An 18,331-nucleotide genomic window follows, 5' to 3' on the forward strand; every position below is an offset into this window, starting at 1 on the left:
TAACAAAACTAGACTGACTGAAAAGATCCTATGTGAAAACATATTCTTCACTAGTGACAATTGTCATAAGGAAATGTACAGTGGTGTATCTATTCCACAATACAATTTAAGGTTTTAGGCTATGAGAAACAACCATAGCCAATGTCTGCAACTCAGGCATGATTGCAATATTTAGGCACATTACAAGTCCTTGCTCCTTTGAAAATTATAGTTCTTTTAAAAGCAGGTAACCTATTCAAAGCTAAGTGGCTAAACAAAGCTCCTACAGCAGTTAGGGCACAGCGCGACGCTCCTGCTTACCTCTCCGTCGGTACCTCTCGGCTGAATGCGAAGCCGAAGGGGAGGCGACGAAGAGAGGCGAGGCGCGTGGTTATATACCTGCTCTGATTGGAGCAATTTTCGTGACCCCACCGACCCAGTAGCCCAAGATCTTCAGGGCGACCTGAAAGCATGTGAGCTGGTCTTAATCAATGCGGGGGCCACGCACGAAAAAGGACATTTACTGGACCCGATGTTTTCCAATATTCCTCGCTTGAAGGCGGGGCCCACTCTCCCCCTTCCGTGGTCTGACCATTTCTTGGTATTGGCACTTTGGCAAATGGATTCACGGCCTAGTGCTGAGCAGGCTTTTTTGGTCGACAGAGCTTGGTCCAGACTATCGATCAACGACTGGACCTTGAAGTTGGAAGATATGCCTCCTCCTTGTGAGTCGGACCCAGCCAAGATGGATGTCAACATCAACCACTGGCTGTCTGCTTCTCTGGACGCTCTCATTCCGAAAAAGAGAGTCCAGAAGAGGGAAAAAAGAGTGGGCTCAGCTCCGTGGTATTCGGACGAGCTTCGCACCCTTAGGAAGACTTGTAAAAAGCGAGAGAGGCTATGGCGGAAGAATTGGGAACCATATAGGAGAGAAGAATACCGTGTCGCAATGAGGGTTTACAAGCTTGCTCTCCGACAGGCAAAAGCCCTATTTTTTGAAGAGCGCATTAAATCGGCCTCTAGCTCCTCGAGAGAGAGTTTTAAAGTGGTTAAAGAACTGCTCAAAGTCCCTGAGCCGGTTGTCGTTTATGACAAACAGAAATGTACGGAGCTCGCTGGGTACTTCCACACAAAAATCGCGAAGATTTTAAATACTTTACCCCAACCCAGGCTGTCTCAGGATAATGGTAAGCTGATCTTAGGTACACAGGCCACAGAGACAGCTATTCATCTCGACTCGTTTGGCCCAGTTTCAGTGATCGAGGTATCTAAAGTGCTAGCATCTCTGAAAAGTGGCTCTCCCATTGATCCGGCACCTATGAAGTTCCTTAAACTAGCAGCAGCCTCCATTGTGGCTCCGGTGACTGATCTCATGAACGCCTCCCTTGCCCAGGGCCTAGTCCCACCTACTTGGAAAACCGCTGTGGTTAAGGCTCTTTTAAAGAAGCCCAACCTGGACCCTGGGGACCTGTCTAATTTTAGGCCCATTTCTCTGCTGCCGGGCCTCGCCAAAATTGCGGAACGACTGGTCAATCAGCAATTATCAGCCTTCTTGGAGTCCAACGGACTGCTACGTGCTTCACAAACCGGCTTTCGCCCAGGGCAGGGCACAGACACCGCTCTCTTGACGGTTGTTGATGAAGCAAGACGTATCCTGGATTCAGGAGGGTCAGTGGCAGTGATCCTCCTGGACCTCAGTGCGGCGTTTGACACAGTGAACCACCAGGTGTTGATTCGGCGGCTGGCTGAGGTAGGGGTGTCTGGGGTGGCCCTGCAGTGGTTGAGATCATTTCTTACCGGTCGAACATATCAGGTCTGGGACGGTGGCGAACGCTCTAAATCGATCCCCCTCCAGTGTGGAGTGCCACAGGGCTCTTCCCTCAGCCCGACCCTATTTAATGTGTATATGGCCCCCCTGGAGGACATAGTGTCCCCGTATGACATTAAAATCATTAGTTATGCGGACGACACGCAGTTGGTGTTCTCGCTTTCCCAACTGAGTGAAAATCCAGATACTCTGTGCTCCTGTCTGTCGGACATTCACTCCTGGATGGAAGACTCAGCCCTTAAGCTGAATGGATCGAAGACGGAAATAATGCTGCTGGGGAGCAAATCTCCCTGTCTCCCTCTGTCCAGCTGGCCGAGTTGTATGGGAGACCTCCCTGATCCCAAAGAGGTGATTAAGAGCTTGGGAGTCTGGTTAGATCAGGACTTGTCATTCCGGACCCAAGCCAAGAAAACTGCTGGAGTCTGTTTCGCTCTCTTACGATCTGCCCGGAAAATCTTTCCCCTTTTACCGGCCACATCGAGGAAGTTGTTGATTCAGGGCTTGATTACTTCCAGATTGGATTACAGTAATGTTATCTTTCTAGGTGCACCCGAATCCACCCTCAAGACACTCCAGCAGGTCCAAAATGCAGCGGCAAGACTGCTCATGGACGTCCCGAGGACGCAATCAGCGAAACCCGCCTTAAAGGCGTTACACTGGCTCCCTGTGCGGGAAAGAGTGACCTTTAAGGCGCTCTGCACAGCCCACAAAATTCTTTTAGGGAAAGGTCCTCCCATTCTGAAGAACTTAGCAATTCCATACAAAGCAAGTAGGACTTTGCGATCGGATCAAAAACATCTCTTGTTAGTCCCGAGAGTCAAAAGGGCACGAACAGGTGGGAGAAGATTCTCATTTAACACAGCTAAGTTGTGGAATTCGCTCCCCTCAAAGTTACGCGCTGAGACCTGCATATTGCGTTTTCGCAAAGGCCTCAAAACCTTATTGTTTCCCGCTTGAGTACTTTAACTTGGCCGTTTTTACTATCTGATGGTGTCTGGAAAAGCGCTGGGATGCCCAAGGGTAGCTGCGCGCTATATAAAATTTTAAATAATAATAATAATAATAAAGTGGCTGCACAGCTTTCTTTGCCAAACATGGCACACGGGGAGGAGAGCGGGTGTGGGAAGGCACCTAATGAAAATAAATAAGCAAAATAACGTGGGCATGCAACACTAAGAGAAAGGATGTAGCGGTGGTGTAAACAATGACGCGTGCGAGTAAGTGTCAGCACAGCTTTTTTTATCAACATGCTACAGCGCCGGCCTTGCAGGCGTTCATGGAAGGTTGGGATGGAGCATATTTAAATTTTATAGCTTGATGCTCCGGATAAAAAAAAAACCAACAACAAAGGCACACAAAGGGTGTAGATGGGGGAGGGAGGGAGAACAAAGGAAGAAATGTCCCAGCAGAGTTACGCGCAGGTAGCATGTTTAAACAAAATGCAAATGCGAAGAAGCAGCCCCCATTACTGAAGCTGGTGTCCAGTACATGCTCTGTACATTAATTAAATAAATAGTTCTCTGAACTACTAATGAACGCTCCTGAGTAAAGACACATGTAAAAGGGCCAGCTCATATGGGAGGTAACAACAGAAGGCAGGGAGGTACTAAGGAGGGGCTAATAAGCTTATTAGCAAACAGAAGCCAAGACTTACAAAGGACAATCACACAAGCCAATGAAAATATGGGCGGAGAGTGCGCGGAGCTTCAAGTCCATACCACAATACAGCAGGTCTCGAGGAGACAGCGCAAGCGCTGCCTAGGCAAGACCTAAAAAATAGGGAAGAGCCAAAGCCCGTACACAGCGAGATATTGCAACAAAAGGGAGAGGTCCCTTCAGACAGAGGGAGGTATTTATTTACGGGATCACAAATATGTGAGTCAGTGGGAGTACCACCCGTTCAGTGTATGATGAGACTAATCAGACAGAACTCCCGAAAACCTGTCAAGTGTTGTAAAATAATATAAAATCAGAAACAAGAAGCAACTTGTAAGTCTGTGGGAGAAAAGAATATACAACTCTTAAGGAGGGATAGCGGTTGAATTATGAAACTTCAATTGATTTAATGAATTATGAAATGCAAGTATTTCCTACCACTGTCCTAACATATATGAATTATCATATGACAAGATGGCACTGATCTTTGCTTGGGATGATGAAGTCCTTTCTTTATTGATGTGAACATGATGCAATTGAGTTTGGAGCTATTTTTGCTTTCTAAAAGCTATACTTGATTTCATCTCTAAAACGTAATATGTTAATTTGTTTATGTTGGTTTTTTGTCGTTTTGGTCTTGTTTTATTCAGATAAATATTGGCTATTTTTCTAAACAGGTCTGGTTTACTTTGTGGTGTTTTCACTGTGTTACTGTGTGTGTGTGTACAAATTCTTTACACATTGCCTCTGGGATAAGCCTGACCACACTTGCCAGGCTACCAAGGGGGTGGGCACAGGTTATCTTTGGTGTGTGACTTAAATACCCTGACTAGAGTGGTGGGTTCTGCCTGACTTAGACGCATACACTAGCCAATCAGAAACCCCATTTCTAACAAATATGATCATCATCATAGACTTTATTTGGATCACCGTGGATCATAAAAGTATAGACAACAAGACAACCACAATACACATGCATTAAAATACACATAATAAATACATAAAAGTTAGCTGTTAAAAACACAATATAAAACCACCAAATTCATGTCACAGCCTTTGTCTTAAAATAGCAAAAACTAAAACCACAGATAACATTTCCAGCATAAAAAAATCCCACCACATAGGTTCATAAACATCAAGCAATTTATATAAAAAATCGGTGGCAGACTGTAACAGTTTGGTTCGTGTAATCCAAAATGCCTTTAAAAACATGGCCACACAAAAAAGTTCAATCTGGCTAGTATGTAGTATTCTAAAAGTTTCCTTATTCTCCCTACATCCCAGATTTTTACTTAGGGGAACAATCTATTCTGCACGTATATATTTGTAAGAGGAACAAAAAAAACAGAACATGGATAAGTGTTTCCAAACATCCTTCACAGCCAACACACGGTTCATCAGATGAACATTTTTCCTGTTTCGATCTACATGTAAATAATTTTAAAGGTAAAGTACCATATCTGAATTAGAGATAAAGTATCCTCGCAAATGGAGGGACAATTTCATTAATAGTGTTTTCATTGGCGGCTATTGGTTTCTGATCAATAAAGGCCCCTGTCAGGGAGCCCTTGCACTCTCTAATAGTATCAATTGCCACACTTTCCCAGAATAGTCCCTTTAGGCTATCCTTACCAATCTGACACATACTCTCTGGTGAGGTCCAATATTCATCCAATTCCAGCTTCAAGAGTAGAGCTTTGATCACACAGAGCCACAGTATTTTCCATGCATACTGTGGGACCAAAAGATCCTTGATACAATTGCGGTAAGACTTCGGGGTAGTGGTTGTCCATAACTCATGCCAATAGATCAGCATTCTGCATTTAATCTTATGGACAAATTTCTTTTAGGCCATGTCTAAATATAGTGGAGTCAATAGTGTAGTGACCTAACAGGAAGATTCAATAGGGTTCTAAGAAACCTTTGTTCCACCACAGAAAGGCACTCAATATGTGCGTAGTAAGACAAGTCAGCACCATATAAAACCCTCCCCTAAAGCCTTCACATTATAAATTTCCAGGGCTGGAGCCACCCTTCTTGATGTTGTTTTTCTGTGGATTTTCCCAATTTGAGTAGTGCACTCGATCAAATATTGGTAAGTTTTTTCTACCTGCGGAACCCAATAGAAATTTCTGGTCAGTTTAATGCCTAAATACTTAAAGCTGGGCACTGCATCTAAAATTGTGTCTCCCACTATCATCCTTGCAGAATTTGACTTCTGACTGGTGAAGGCCACGCTTTTGGTCCTAGAGCTATTGAGATCCTACCCCAGCTCCACACCAAAACAATTGGAAGGATTTCAAAAGTTGTTGCCAGACTTACAGTGATTTAGAATTTAACAAAGTATTGTCCACTAAAAGAAGAGTGGGAACCTCTCCGACTTCCTATCTTGGGTGGATCACACCTCTCTCTAGCCAGTGAACCAATTACACTATTTATATATAACATAATGAAAGTGGGTGCAAAAACACACCCCTGTCTGACTCCCCTAATCTATCTGGAACAGATTGGTCAGAGCTCCATGCTGCCCCCACCTCACTAGTATTATTTACAACAAGGGGTGGTGAGGGACAGAGTCTCTGAATTAAGCAGAATACTCTCACCCAGTCAAGAGATCAGGGCTAGATCCAACACCGTTTTTTAGCTCATTGCACCATCCCAGTTTCAGAACCTGGCTGTATGCAAATTAGTCTGTTCCTGTCCCAGTGCATGATGGGAACAGGGCAAACCAAACTACAAAAGCCAATTCTTACACTGGGAAGGAAACAAGCTTCCGGGGACCGGTTTCTGGCATTACAGCCGTCTTCGGCCCGGCTTGCTTGAATCCTGATGGTGCAATGAGCATGGGACTCATGTCTGAGTATACCCTTCCACGCTTAGGGTGGACAAAATTATTTACAACAAGGGGTGGTGAGGGACAGAGTCTCTGAATTAAGCAGAATACTCTCACCCAGTCAAGAGATCAGGGCTAGATCCAACACCGTTTTTTAGCTCATTGCACCATCCCAGTTTCAGAACCTGGCTGTATGCAAATTAGTCTGTTCCTGTCCCAGTGCATGATGGGAACAGGGCAAACCAAACTACAAAAGCCAATTCTTACACTGGGAAGGAAACAAGCTTCCGGGGACCGGTTTCTGGCATTACAGCCGTCTTCGGCCCGGCTTGCTTGAATCCTGATGGTGCAATGAGCAAGGGACTCATGTCTGAGTATACCCTTCCACGCTTAGGGTGGACAAAATTATTTACAACAAGGGGTGGTGAGGGACAGAGTCTCTGAATTAAGCAGAATACTCTCACCCAGTCAAGAGATCAGGGCTAGCTCCAACACCGTTTTTTAGCTCATTGCACCATCCCAGTTTCACAACCTGGCTGTATGCAAATTAGTCTGTTCCTATCCCAGTGCATGATGGGAACAGGGCAAACCAAACTACAAAAGCCAATTCTTACACTGGGAAGGAAACAAGCTTCCGGGGACCGGTTTCTGGCATTACAGCCGTCTTCGGCCCGGCTTGCTTGAATCCTGATGGTGCAATGAGCAAGGGACTCATGTCTGAGTATACCCTTCCACGCTTAGGGTGGACAAAATTATTTACAACAAGGGGTGGTGAGGGACAGAGTCTCTGAATTAAGCAGAATACTCTCACCCAGTCAAGAGATCAGGGCTAGATCCAACACCGTTTTTTAGCTCATTGCACCATCCCAGTTTCAGAACCTGGCTGTATGCAAATTAGTCTGTTCCTGTCCCAGTGCATGATGGGAACAGGGCAAACCAAACTACAAAAGCCAATTCTTACACTGGGAAGGAAACAAGCTTCCGGGGACCGGTTTCTGGCATTACAGCCGTCTTCGGCCCGGCTTGCTTGAATCCTGATGGTGCAATGAGCAAGGGACTCATGTCTGAGTATACCCTTCCACGCTTAGGGTGGACAAAATTATTTACAACAAGGGGTGGTGAGGGACAGAGTCTCTGAATTAAGCAGAATACTCTCACCCAGTCAAGAGATCAGGGCTAGATCCAACACCGTTTTTTAGCTCATTGCACCATCCCAGTTTCACAACCTGGCTGTATGCAAATTAGTCTGTTCCTGTCCCAGTGCATGATGGGAACAGGGCAAACCAAACTACAAAAGCCAATTCTTACACTGGGAAGGAAACAAGCTTCCGGGGACCGGTTTCTGGCATTACAGCCATCTTCGGCCCGGCTTGCTTGAATCCTGATGGTGCAATGAGCAAGGGACTCATGTCTGAGTATAACCTTCCACGCTTAGGGTGGACAAAATTATTTACAACAAGGGGTGGTGAGGGACAGAGTCTCTGAATTAAGCAGAATACTCTCACCCAGTCAAGAGATCAGGGCTAGATCCAACACCGTTTTTTAGCTCATTGCACCATCCCAGTTTCAGAACCTGGCTGTGTGCAAATTAGTCTGTTCCTGTCCCAGTGCATGATGGGAACAGGGCAAACCAAACTACAAAAGCCAATTCTTACACTGGGAAGGAAACAAGCTTCCGGGGACCGGTTTCTGGCATTACAGCCGTCTTCGGCCCGGCCTGCTTGAATCCTGATGGTGCAATGAGCAAGGGACTCATGTCTGAGTATACCCTTCCACGCTTAGGGTGGACAAAATTATTTACAACAAGGGGTGGTGAGGGACAGAGTCTCTGAATTAAGCAGAATACTCTCACCCAGTCAAGAGATCAGGGCTAGATCCAACACCGTTTTTTAGCTCATTGCACCATCCCAGTTTCAGAACCTGGCTGTATGCAAATTAGTCTGTTCCTGTCCCAGTGCATGATGGGAACAGGGCAAACCAAACTACAAAAGCCAAGTCTTACACTGGGAAGGAAACAAGCTTCCGGGGACCGGTTTCTGGCATTACAGCCGTCTTCGGCCCGGCTTGCTTGAATCCTGATGGTGCAATGAGCAAGGGACTCATGTCTGAGTATACCCTTCCACGCTTAGGGTGGACAAAATTATTTACAACAAGGGGTGGTGAGGGACAGAGTCTCTGAATTAAGCAGAATACTCTCACCCAGTCAAGAGATCAGGGCTAGATCCAACACCGTTTTTTAGCTCATTGCACCATCCCAGTTTCAGAACCTGGCTGTATGCAAATTAGTCTGTTCCTGTCCCAGTGCATGATGGGAACAGGGCAAACCAAACTACAAAAGCCAATTCTTACACTGGGAAGGAAACAAGCTTCCGGGGACCGGTTTCTGGCATTACAGCCGTCTTCGGCCCGGCTTGCTTGAATCCTGATGGTGCAATGAGCAAGGGACTCATGTCTGAGTATACCCTTCCACGCTTAGGGTGGACAAAATTATTTACAACAAGGGGTGGTGAGGGACAGAGTCTCTGAATTAAGCAGAATACTCTCACCCAGTCAAGAGATCAGGGCTAGATCCAACACCGTTTTTTAGCTCATTGCACCATCCCAGTTTCACAACCTGGCTGTATGCAAATTAGTCTGTTCCTGTCCCAGTGCATGATGGGAACAGGGCAAACCAAACTACAAAAGCCAATTCTTACACTGGGAAGGAAACAAGCTTCCGGGGACCGGTTTCTGGCATTACAGCCATCTTCGGCCCGGCTTGCTTGAATCCTGATGGTGCAATGAGCAAGGGACTCATGTCTGAGTATACCCTTCCACGCTTAGGGTGGACAAAATTATTTACAACAAGGGGTGGTGAGGGACAGAGTCTCTGAATTAAGCAGAATACTCTCACCCAGTCAAGAGATCAGGGCTAGATCCAACACCGTTTTTTAGCTCATTGCACCATCCCAGTTTCAGAACCTGGCTGTGTGCAAATTAGTCTGTTCCTGTCCCAGTGCATGATGGGAACAGGGCAAACCAAACTACAAAAGCCAATTCTTACACTGGGAAGGAAACAAGCTTCCGGGGACCGGTTTCTGGCATTACAGCCGTCTTCGGCCCGGCCTGCTTGAATCCTGATGGTGCAATGAGCAAGGGACTCATGTCTGAGTATACCCTTCCACGCTTAGGGTGGACAAAATTATTTACAACAAGGGGTGGTGAGGGACAGAGTCTCTGAATTAAGCAGAATACTCTCACCCAGTCAAGAGATCAGGGCTAGATCCAACACCGTTTTTTAGCTCATTGCACCATCCCAGTTTCAGAACCTGGCTGTATGCAAATTAGTCTGTTCCTGTCCCAGTGCATGATGGGAACAGGGCAAACCAAACTACAAAAGCCAAGTCTTACACTGGGAAGGAAACAAGCTTCCGGGGACCGGTTTCTGGCATTACAGCCGTCTTCGGCCCGGCTTGCTTGAATCCTGATGGTGCAATGAGCAAGGGACTCATGTCTGAGTATACCCTTCCACGCTTAGGGTGGACAAAATTATTTACAACAAGGGGTGGTGAGGGACAGAGTCTCTGAATTAAGCAGAATACTCTCACCCAGTCAAGAGATCAGGGCTAGATCCAACACCGTTTTTTAGCTCATTGCACCATCCCAGTTTCAGAACCTGGCTGTATGCAAATTAGTCTGTTCCTGTCCCAGTGCATGATGGGAACAGGGCAAACCAAACTACAAAAGCCAATTCTTACACTGGGAAGGAAACAAGCTTCCGGGGACCGGTTTCTGGCATTACAGCCGTCTTCGGCCCGGCTTGCTTGAATCCTGATGGTGCAATGAGCAAGGGACTCATGTCTGAGTATACCCTTCCACGCTTAGGGTGGACAAAATTATTTACAACAAGGGGTGGTGAGGGACAGAGTCTCTGAATTAAGCAGAATACTCTCACCCAGTCAAGAGATCAGGGCTAGATCCAACACCGTTTTTTAGCTCATTGCACCATCCCAGTTTCAGAACCTGGCTGTATGCAAATTAGTCTGTTCCTGTCCCAGTGCATGATGGGAACAGGGCAAACCAAACTACAAAAGCCAATTCTTACACTGGGAAGGAAACAAGCTTCCGGGGACCGGTTTCTGGCATTACAGCCGTCTTCGGCCCGGCTTGCTTGAATCCTGATGGTGCAATGAGCAAGGGACTCATGTCTGAGTATACCCTTCCACGCTGAGGGTGGACAAAATTATTTACAACAAGGGGTGGTGAGGGACAGAGTCTCTGAATTAAGCAGAATACTCTCACCCAGTCAAGAGATCAGGGCTAGATCCAACACCGTTTTTTAGCTCATTGCACCATCCCAGTTTCAGAACCTGGCTGTATGCAAATTAGTCTGTTCCTGTCCCAGTGCATGATGGGAACAGGGCAAACCAAACTACAAAAGCCAATTCTTACACTGGGAAGGAAACAAGCTTCCGGGGACCGGTTTCTGGCATTACAGCCGTCTTCGGCCCGGCTTGCTTGAATCCTGATGGTGCAATGAGCAAGGGACTCATGTCTGAGTATACCCTTCCACGCTTAGGGTGGACAAAATTATTTACAACAAGGGGTGGTGAGGGACAGAGTCTCTGAATTAAGCAGAATACTCTCACCCAGTCAAGAGATCAGGGCTAGATCCAACACCGTTTTTTAGCTCATTGCACCATCCCAGTTTCAGAACCTGGCTGTATGCAAATTAGTCTGTTCCTGTCCCAGTTCATGATGGGAACAGGGCAAACCAAACTACAAAAGCCAATTCTTACACTGGGAAGGAAACAAGCTTCCGGGGACCGGTTTCTGGCATTACAGCCGTCTTCGGCCCGGCTTGCTTGAATCCTGATGATGCAATGAGCAAGGGACTCATGTCTGAGTATACCCTTCCACGCTTAGGGTGGACAAAATTATTTACAACAAGGGGTGGTGAGGGACAGAGTCTCTGAATTAAGCAGAATACTCTCACCCAGTCAAGAGATCAGGGCTAGATCCAACACCGTTTTTTAGCTCATTGCACCATCCCAGTTTCAGAACCTGGCTGTATGCAAATTAGTCTGTTCCTGTCCCAGTGCATGATGGGAACAGGGCAAACCAAACTACAAAAGCCAATTCTTACACTGGGAAGGAAACAAGCTTCCGGGGACCGGTTTCTGGCATTACAGCCGTCTTCGGCCCGGCTTGCTTGAATCCTGATGGTGCAATGAGCAAGGGACTCATGTCTGAGTATACCCTTCCACGCTTAGGGTGGACAAAATTATTTACAACAAGGGGTGGTGAGGGACAGAGTCTCTGAATTAAGCAGAATACTCTCACCCAGTCAAGAGATCAGGGCTAGATCCAACACCGTTTTTTAGCTCATTGCACCATCCCAGTTTCAGAACCTGGCTGTATGCAAATTAGTCTGTTCCTGTCCCAGTGCATGATGGGAACAGGGCAAACCAAACTACAAAAGCCAATTCTTACACTGGGAAGGAAACAAGTTTCCGGGGACCGGTTTCTGGCATTACAGCCGTCTTCGGCCCGGCTTGCTTGAATCCTGATGGTGCAATGAGCAAGTTACTCATGTCTGAGTATACCCTTCCACGCTTAGGGTGGACAAAATTATTTACAACAAGGGGTGGTGAGGGACAGAGTCTCTGAATTAAGCAGAATACTCTCACCCAGTCAAGAGATCAGGGCTAGATCCAACACCGTTTTTTAGCTCATTGCACCATCCCAGTTTCAGAACCTGGCTGTATGCAAATTAGTCTGTTCCTGTCCCAGTGCATGATGGGAACAGGGCAAACCAAACTACAAAAGCCAATTCTTACACTGGGAAGGAAACAAGCTTCCGGGGACCGGTTTCTGGCATTACAGCCTCACTAGGGCAAGTGTGTCAGCATGTAGTTTCATAAGAATGTTTGGCACGGGAGTAGGAAACCCCATCCATAGTTTGGGACGGGGAACTAAGGGCCAGATGTACAAAGGTTTTAGACCCGTTTGCACTTGCAAAAAACCTGTGGCCCATGTACTAATCATATTTTGTAAATCGCAAACCAATTTGCAAAATTTTCATTTTTATTTTTTAAATCCATCCTGTTTCCCCTAAGGGAACGCACTGCATTTTTTTTTTAAACTGCTTTATTTAAAGGCAGTCCCAGACATGGAGGTCTGCTGACCCCAGCAGGCCACCATCCCTGGGAGTGCCAGCCATTCCCAATGGGGTAGCAAATTGCAACAGCCTCATTAATATGCATGTGGCATGCAATTTGTGACACTATTGGGAATCCCAAACAGTGTCTCAGACACTGTTGTGCATCCCAATTAGCGAGTCGCAAATTGTGACCTACAAATGCGATTCAACTTGCGCCTCGCTAATTAGCGGGTCGTACATCTGGCCCTAAATCAAATGCTGCACGGAGGTCGACAAAACCAACATAAAGTTTACCCTTGCGTATAATTATCTCTCGCTAGTATATACATGCAAAACAGAAATTTTGATTTCTAACAAATATCCTCCTCAATCAGCATTTCTCCTAAGCTCTGCAATTACATGTATTGTGTTGATAATATATGTTTATGCAATTGGTTATAGGGATGCTGTTCTAACTTAGCCTTCTGTTTTTTCATATAGTGCTCAATGTTATTGACTGCAAAGGGAACACACCTATGCACTGGGCAGTGGAGAATGACCAGGTAGAGAGTGTTAGGTTTCTCCTATGCAGAGGAGCCAATCCGAACATTTTGAATTGCTATTTGATGTCACCTCTACACAACTCCATACAGCTTTTTCGCAACAAATTGGTGGAGGTGAGTTGTCATGATGAATGAATATCCAACCGTTGTTTTTGGCGGCCTGGCACTAAACTTATACACCAGTAATAATATAAGTGAGACTCATGAAATAAATTAATCTGATGGCAGGTTTGGAGCCATGTGTTTGATGCACATGTTGGTTGATGTCATTGTAGATACAAACTCAAACTGAATTCAAAGTTTGATAAGCACAGGTGTTAAAATTGCAGATTACTATAACTAGGCACTTCCCCACTAGCTTTTTCTTCTGACATGGTCTGCTTCTCCTATATTCCTACACACCGGGGAGAAACACATGTCCAAGAAGCTCTTGAGTGCAGGGGACCCCCCACACTTTTAGGAGACCCCATCCCTTCCAGGAGCCCTCATTCAGCAAAAGGCCAATGAATATATGGGAGATATGGGAGACTCAGTGGCTGCTCATTACTTTCTGCAAGGGGGCACCATCATTTTCTGTTACTCCATTTCTTGCACCTTTTCTACCTCTGATTATTGTTTTATGATACTCAAATTCATTAGTTTTATCAAACAAACAAATAGGCACGACTGTTCATGATAATAGGTCACATCCGGTTGTCGCCCATCACATCTACTTTGCTGGGCTGTCGGCCCTTACAAAACCTTAGTAACACATTGCAGTGCTGCAATATGATCGAGGTTGCAGTTTCCCGTACCCCACTATCGCCCCTACATTCCCTCAATCCCAACCATTTACCCCATGCTCATTTATATTTGGTTGGACAACCTGTTGCCTAATAATAATAATAATAATAACATTTATAAAGCGCATGGTTACGCCATCTCGGCGTGTCCCCGCGCTAGGTGAGAGGAAGGAGACAGATACCGCAGCAGAGGACTGCCTAACACTGAGCAGAGAACAAGTGGGTTTTCAGCAGCTTTCTAAATTTTATTTCAGAGCATTCAAGCCTCAGTTGGATAGGCAATCTATACCAATTCTGAGCAGCTAGAACCCGAAGGAGCGGCCTCCCATTTTGGCCTTCCTCACCTTGGGAATTATCAGCTGCCCCGTCCCGCTGGATCTAAGATACCTGCTAGGAGCATACTTGGTGACTAGGTCTCTTAGATACGCCGGACCCACATTATGGGCAATACGGTGACATATGAGGAGCGTTTTGAACATCACTCTTTTCTTGACTGGGAGCCAATGTAATGAGTCAAGTGCCTTTTTTGATGCCGCTCTCCTAGACCGGTGATGGATCAAACCCAGATCTTTTGACTGGGTGTGAGTGTTTGATTGGGTCAGATGCTCCGTCTATCACCACCCCCTTTTGTACCGCTTTGGCCGCCATAAGTGTGGCAGGGTATGCTCAGACGTGAGTCCCTTGCTCACTTTGCCACTGGATTCAAGCAAGCCGGGCTGAAGACAGCTGGAATGCCAGAAACCTGTCCTCGGAAGCTTGTTTCCGGTCCAGGAAAGGCATGGCTTGGCAGTTCGGGCTGGTCTGTTCCCATGAGGCACAGGGTCAGACTGATTTGCATATAGCCATGTCTGAACTGGGGTGGCAGAGTGGGCTAAAGAACGGTGATGGATCAAACCCAGATCTTTTCACTGGGTGTGAGTGTTTGATTGGTTCAGATGCTCCGTCCATCACCACCCCCTTTTGTACCGCTTTGGCCGCCTTAAGTGTGGCAGGGTATGCTCAGACGTGAGTCCCTTGCTCACTTTGCCACTGGATTCAAGCAAGCCGGGCTGAAGACGGCTGGAATGCCAGAAACCGGTCCTTGGAAGCTTGTTTCCGGTCCAGGGAAGGCATGGCTTGGCAGTTCGGGCTGGACTGTTCCCATGAGGCACAGGGTCAGACTGATTTGCATATAGCCATGTCTGAACTGGGGTGGCAGAGTGGGCTAAAGAACGGTGATGGATCAAACCCAGATCTTTTGACTGGGTGTGAGTGTATGATTGGTTCAGATGCTCCGTCCATCACCACCCCCTTTTGTACCGCTTTGGCCGCCATAACTGTGGCAGGGTATGCTCAGACGTGAGTCCCTGCTCACTTTGCCACTGGATTCAAGCAAGCCTGGCTGAAGACGGCTGGAATACCAGAAACCGGTCCTCGGAAGCTTGATTCCGGTCCAGGGAAGGCATGGCTTGGCAGTTCGGGCTGGACTGTTCCCATGAGGCACAGGGTCAGACTGATTTGCATATAGCCATGTCTGAACTGGGGTGGGAGAGTGGGCTAAAGAACGGTGATGGATCAAACCCAGATCATTTGACTGGGTGTGAGTGTTTGATTGGTTCAGATGCTCCGTCCATCACCACCCCCTTTTGTACCGCTTTGGCCGCCATAAGTGTGGCAGGGTATGCTCAGACGTGAGTCCCTTGCTCACTTTGCCACTGGATTCAAGCAAGCCGGGCTGAAGATGGCTGGAATGCCAGAAACCGGTCCTCGGAAGCTTGTTTCCGGTCCACGGAAGGCATGGCTTGGCAGTTCGGGCTGGACTGTTCCCATGAGGCACAGGGTCAGACTAATTTGCATATAGCCATGTCTGAACTGGGGTGGCAGAGTGGGATAAAGAACGGTGCTGGATCAAACCCAGATCTTTTGACTGGGTGTGAGTGTTTGATTGGTTCAGATGCTCCGTCCATCACCACCCCCTTTTGTACCGCTCTCCTAGGCTGCATCAGAGCCAACCGGGCGGCGGCATTCTGTAGAACCTGTAGTCTCCCAAGGCCCTTAACCTGTAGTCTCCCAAGGCCCTTAGCAGTGGTTCCCAGATAGAGTATGTTCCCATAGTCAAGACGTGATGTAATCAATGCATGTATCATCAACTTCCTCGCCCCTAGTGGGAGAAGATCCAGCGTTTTCTGTAGTTTTCTTAATACTTCAAAACATTTCCCCACTACTCGTCGGATGTGACCATCATAAGAGAGAGTAGGATCAACCCAGATTCCCAGATTTTTCGCCTCGGTACAAGGGGTAGGGATAGGCCCCAGACTCGGAGGCCACCACTCCGAGGTACAGCTAGAAGTGTTGCCTCACACCACCAGCACCTCTGTCTTGCTGCCCTTCAATTTCAGGCAGTTCTTATCCATCCAGGAGGCGAGCTCCTGCATACAATCTCTAATATTGGAAGACGCAGCCTTAGGCTCCTGGGATAGGGAGACCAGTAGCTGGGTGTCATCAGCATAAGAAACTACAACTACTCCGAAGCCCTGCACAATCTCTGCCAAAGGAGACATGTATAAATTGAACAGGGAAGGACTAAGGGCCAAGCCCTGAGGAACTCCCTGCTCCAATTTAATATCTTCGGAGTAGTGTGCAACCTGCCTAACCTGGAAACTGCACCCGATTAGAAAGGATTTTAGCCACTTCAGGGCCGCACCCGAGACACCACCTTTGTTCAGACACTGTAGCAAGGTATACAGGTTGTTCTTGGACAGGGCACCAGTCCAGTCCTATCGGCCAATGGGTAACAATGGTGGGAGGGTAGGCTCTTTTCATCTGGTTGCTATGTCTCCCTTAGCTACCATGGTGGCTGTGCCCAGAAATGTTTTGTCGGCCCTGGAGCCACCAATGCCATCCAGGACCCTCAGAAGTAGATCTTGGGGTGTGAGTGGAACCTCCCATCCCAGAAACCCACTCAACTCACCAACCACCTCTGCCCAGTATTTCGATATATAATAGCACAAGACCAGATTATGTGATAGAAGTCTGCAGATTATTCCATACATTGTGTGCACCTTGGGGTTGGAAGACATCCTACTCAGTATATCTGACTGGGGTGAGGTATATGCAGTGGAGAGGTAGGTTTGGATCAATCTCAACCGAGCTGAGATATTGATTACCCGGGGGCCATGAGGGCATCCCTCCAGTCCTCCTCCTCCATAGGTGCCATCCATCTTTCCCATCGAGCTCTCAAGTGTTTTAAGGTAGTAGGGAAATTATTAACAAGGGTTTTATAGATCTGGGAGATCGCTCCCTTTCCCATCTCTCCCATAAGGAGTTTGGCCTCTAAGAGACTAAACTCTGGAAGAGTGGTACCCCTGGGGATATGCATTGTGAGGGAATGCCGAAGCTGCAGTTATTTATAAAATTTTGCATTGTTGAGGGAGTGTATGGTCTGCAGGTCCTGAAACATTCAGAGTTGACACCCCATCCACACATCGCTTACTTGAGTGATCCCAATAAGGTCCAATTTTGGAAACCCCTCCAGACGCGCTGCTTCTTTCATTCATGTGCCCTGCCAGAAGGGTGTTTGCAGGGTGATTCTGGCTTCCTATTGTGTGTGTGTTGAAGAGCCGATGCCAAGCAAGGAAGACTGATCTGGTTATGCTCTGAATGTCATAGGGAACTGGAAAACAGTACAGCATTGCTTGGATCCGCGAGAATCCCAATGCTTCCAATTCTAGTTGGTATCTCAGGTCGGACCACTCCCCTAAAAACCATTCATTGATCACCAGCAGATATGTAATGGAGGACGAGGTTGGTCCTCCCCATTCCACCATCATATGGAGCATTTTGGCAGTAGGCCAACACCACTCCCTGTCGCAAATTGCCCCAGAGGAACGAGGTTGTCGTTTTATCCAAGGTACAAAACCATTGCCGAAGGAGATGGAGAGGTATGTTCTGCAATATGTATAAGAACCAGTGACATATCATCCTTTTGTTTATTGCAATTTTCCCCATTGGGTTCAATGGGAGAATCTGCCACCTCTGAAGATCTTCCCTGGTCTTTTAAAGTAATGGGGTGAGATTGAGGGACCAGGTTAGTTCTAGGTGAATTGCCACCCAGATCCCCAGGTAACGAAAGCTAAATCCTCTGATGGGAATGTTGGTTTGCCATTCCTCACATTCCCAGGAGATATGCAACGGAACCAGTACTGATTTGGCCAAATTAAGCTTCAAGCTGGAAGCTTCACCAAAGAGTGTCAGGATTTGTAGGCAAGCGAGCAGTGTCAGCCATAAACAAGAGCTCATCATCTGCATATAGGGCAATACGCTCTTCAAGGGACGCATTCCACTGCCATCCCAGGACTTGGGCATCACACCTAATAAGTTGGGCTAATGGTTCTATAGCAAGAGCAAAAGCAGGGGATTGAGAGGGCAACGCTGTCTAGTCCCTCGACCGATGTGAATCTGATAGGGCTCCTTTGGTCAGGATACGAGCCGATGGCCTGGGGTATCACCCCTTTAAAAGCCCTCTGAAATATGGCCAAAACCCTGCATGGATCAGTACGGCCTCCAGGTAGCACAAGTCCACTGTGTCAA

At 47.0% G+C, this 18,331-nt stretch overlaps 1 protein-coding gene across 1 annotated transcript in view; it reads left to right on the forward strand.

Moving 5' to 3' along the window:
- Positions 1 to 18,331, forward strand: part of TRPA1 (transient receptor potential cation channel subfamily A member 1) — an 812,153-nt gene that overhangs the window by 198,243 nt on the left and 595,579 nt on the right. Inside the window, exon 4 of the mRNA XM_078686165.1 lies at positions 12,919 to 13,094. Within this exon, the coding sequence (XP_078542291.1) occupies positions 12,919 to 13,094 (176 nt within the window). The remainder of the gene's footprint in view (positions 1 to 12,918; positions 13,095 to 18,331) is intronic.

The sequence above is a fragment of the Lissotriton helveticus genome, chromosome 4_1, assembly GCF_964261635.1.
Source record: "Lissotriton helveticus chromosome 4_1, aLisHel1.1, whole genome shotgun sequence".
NCBI classification, from domain to species: Eukaryota; Metazoa; Chordata; class Amphibia; order Caudata; family Salamandridae; genus Lissotriton; species Lissotriton helveticus.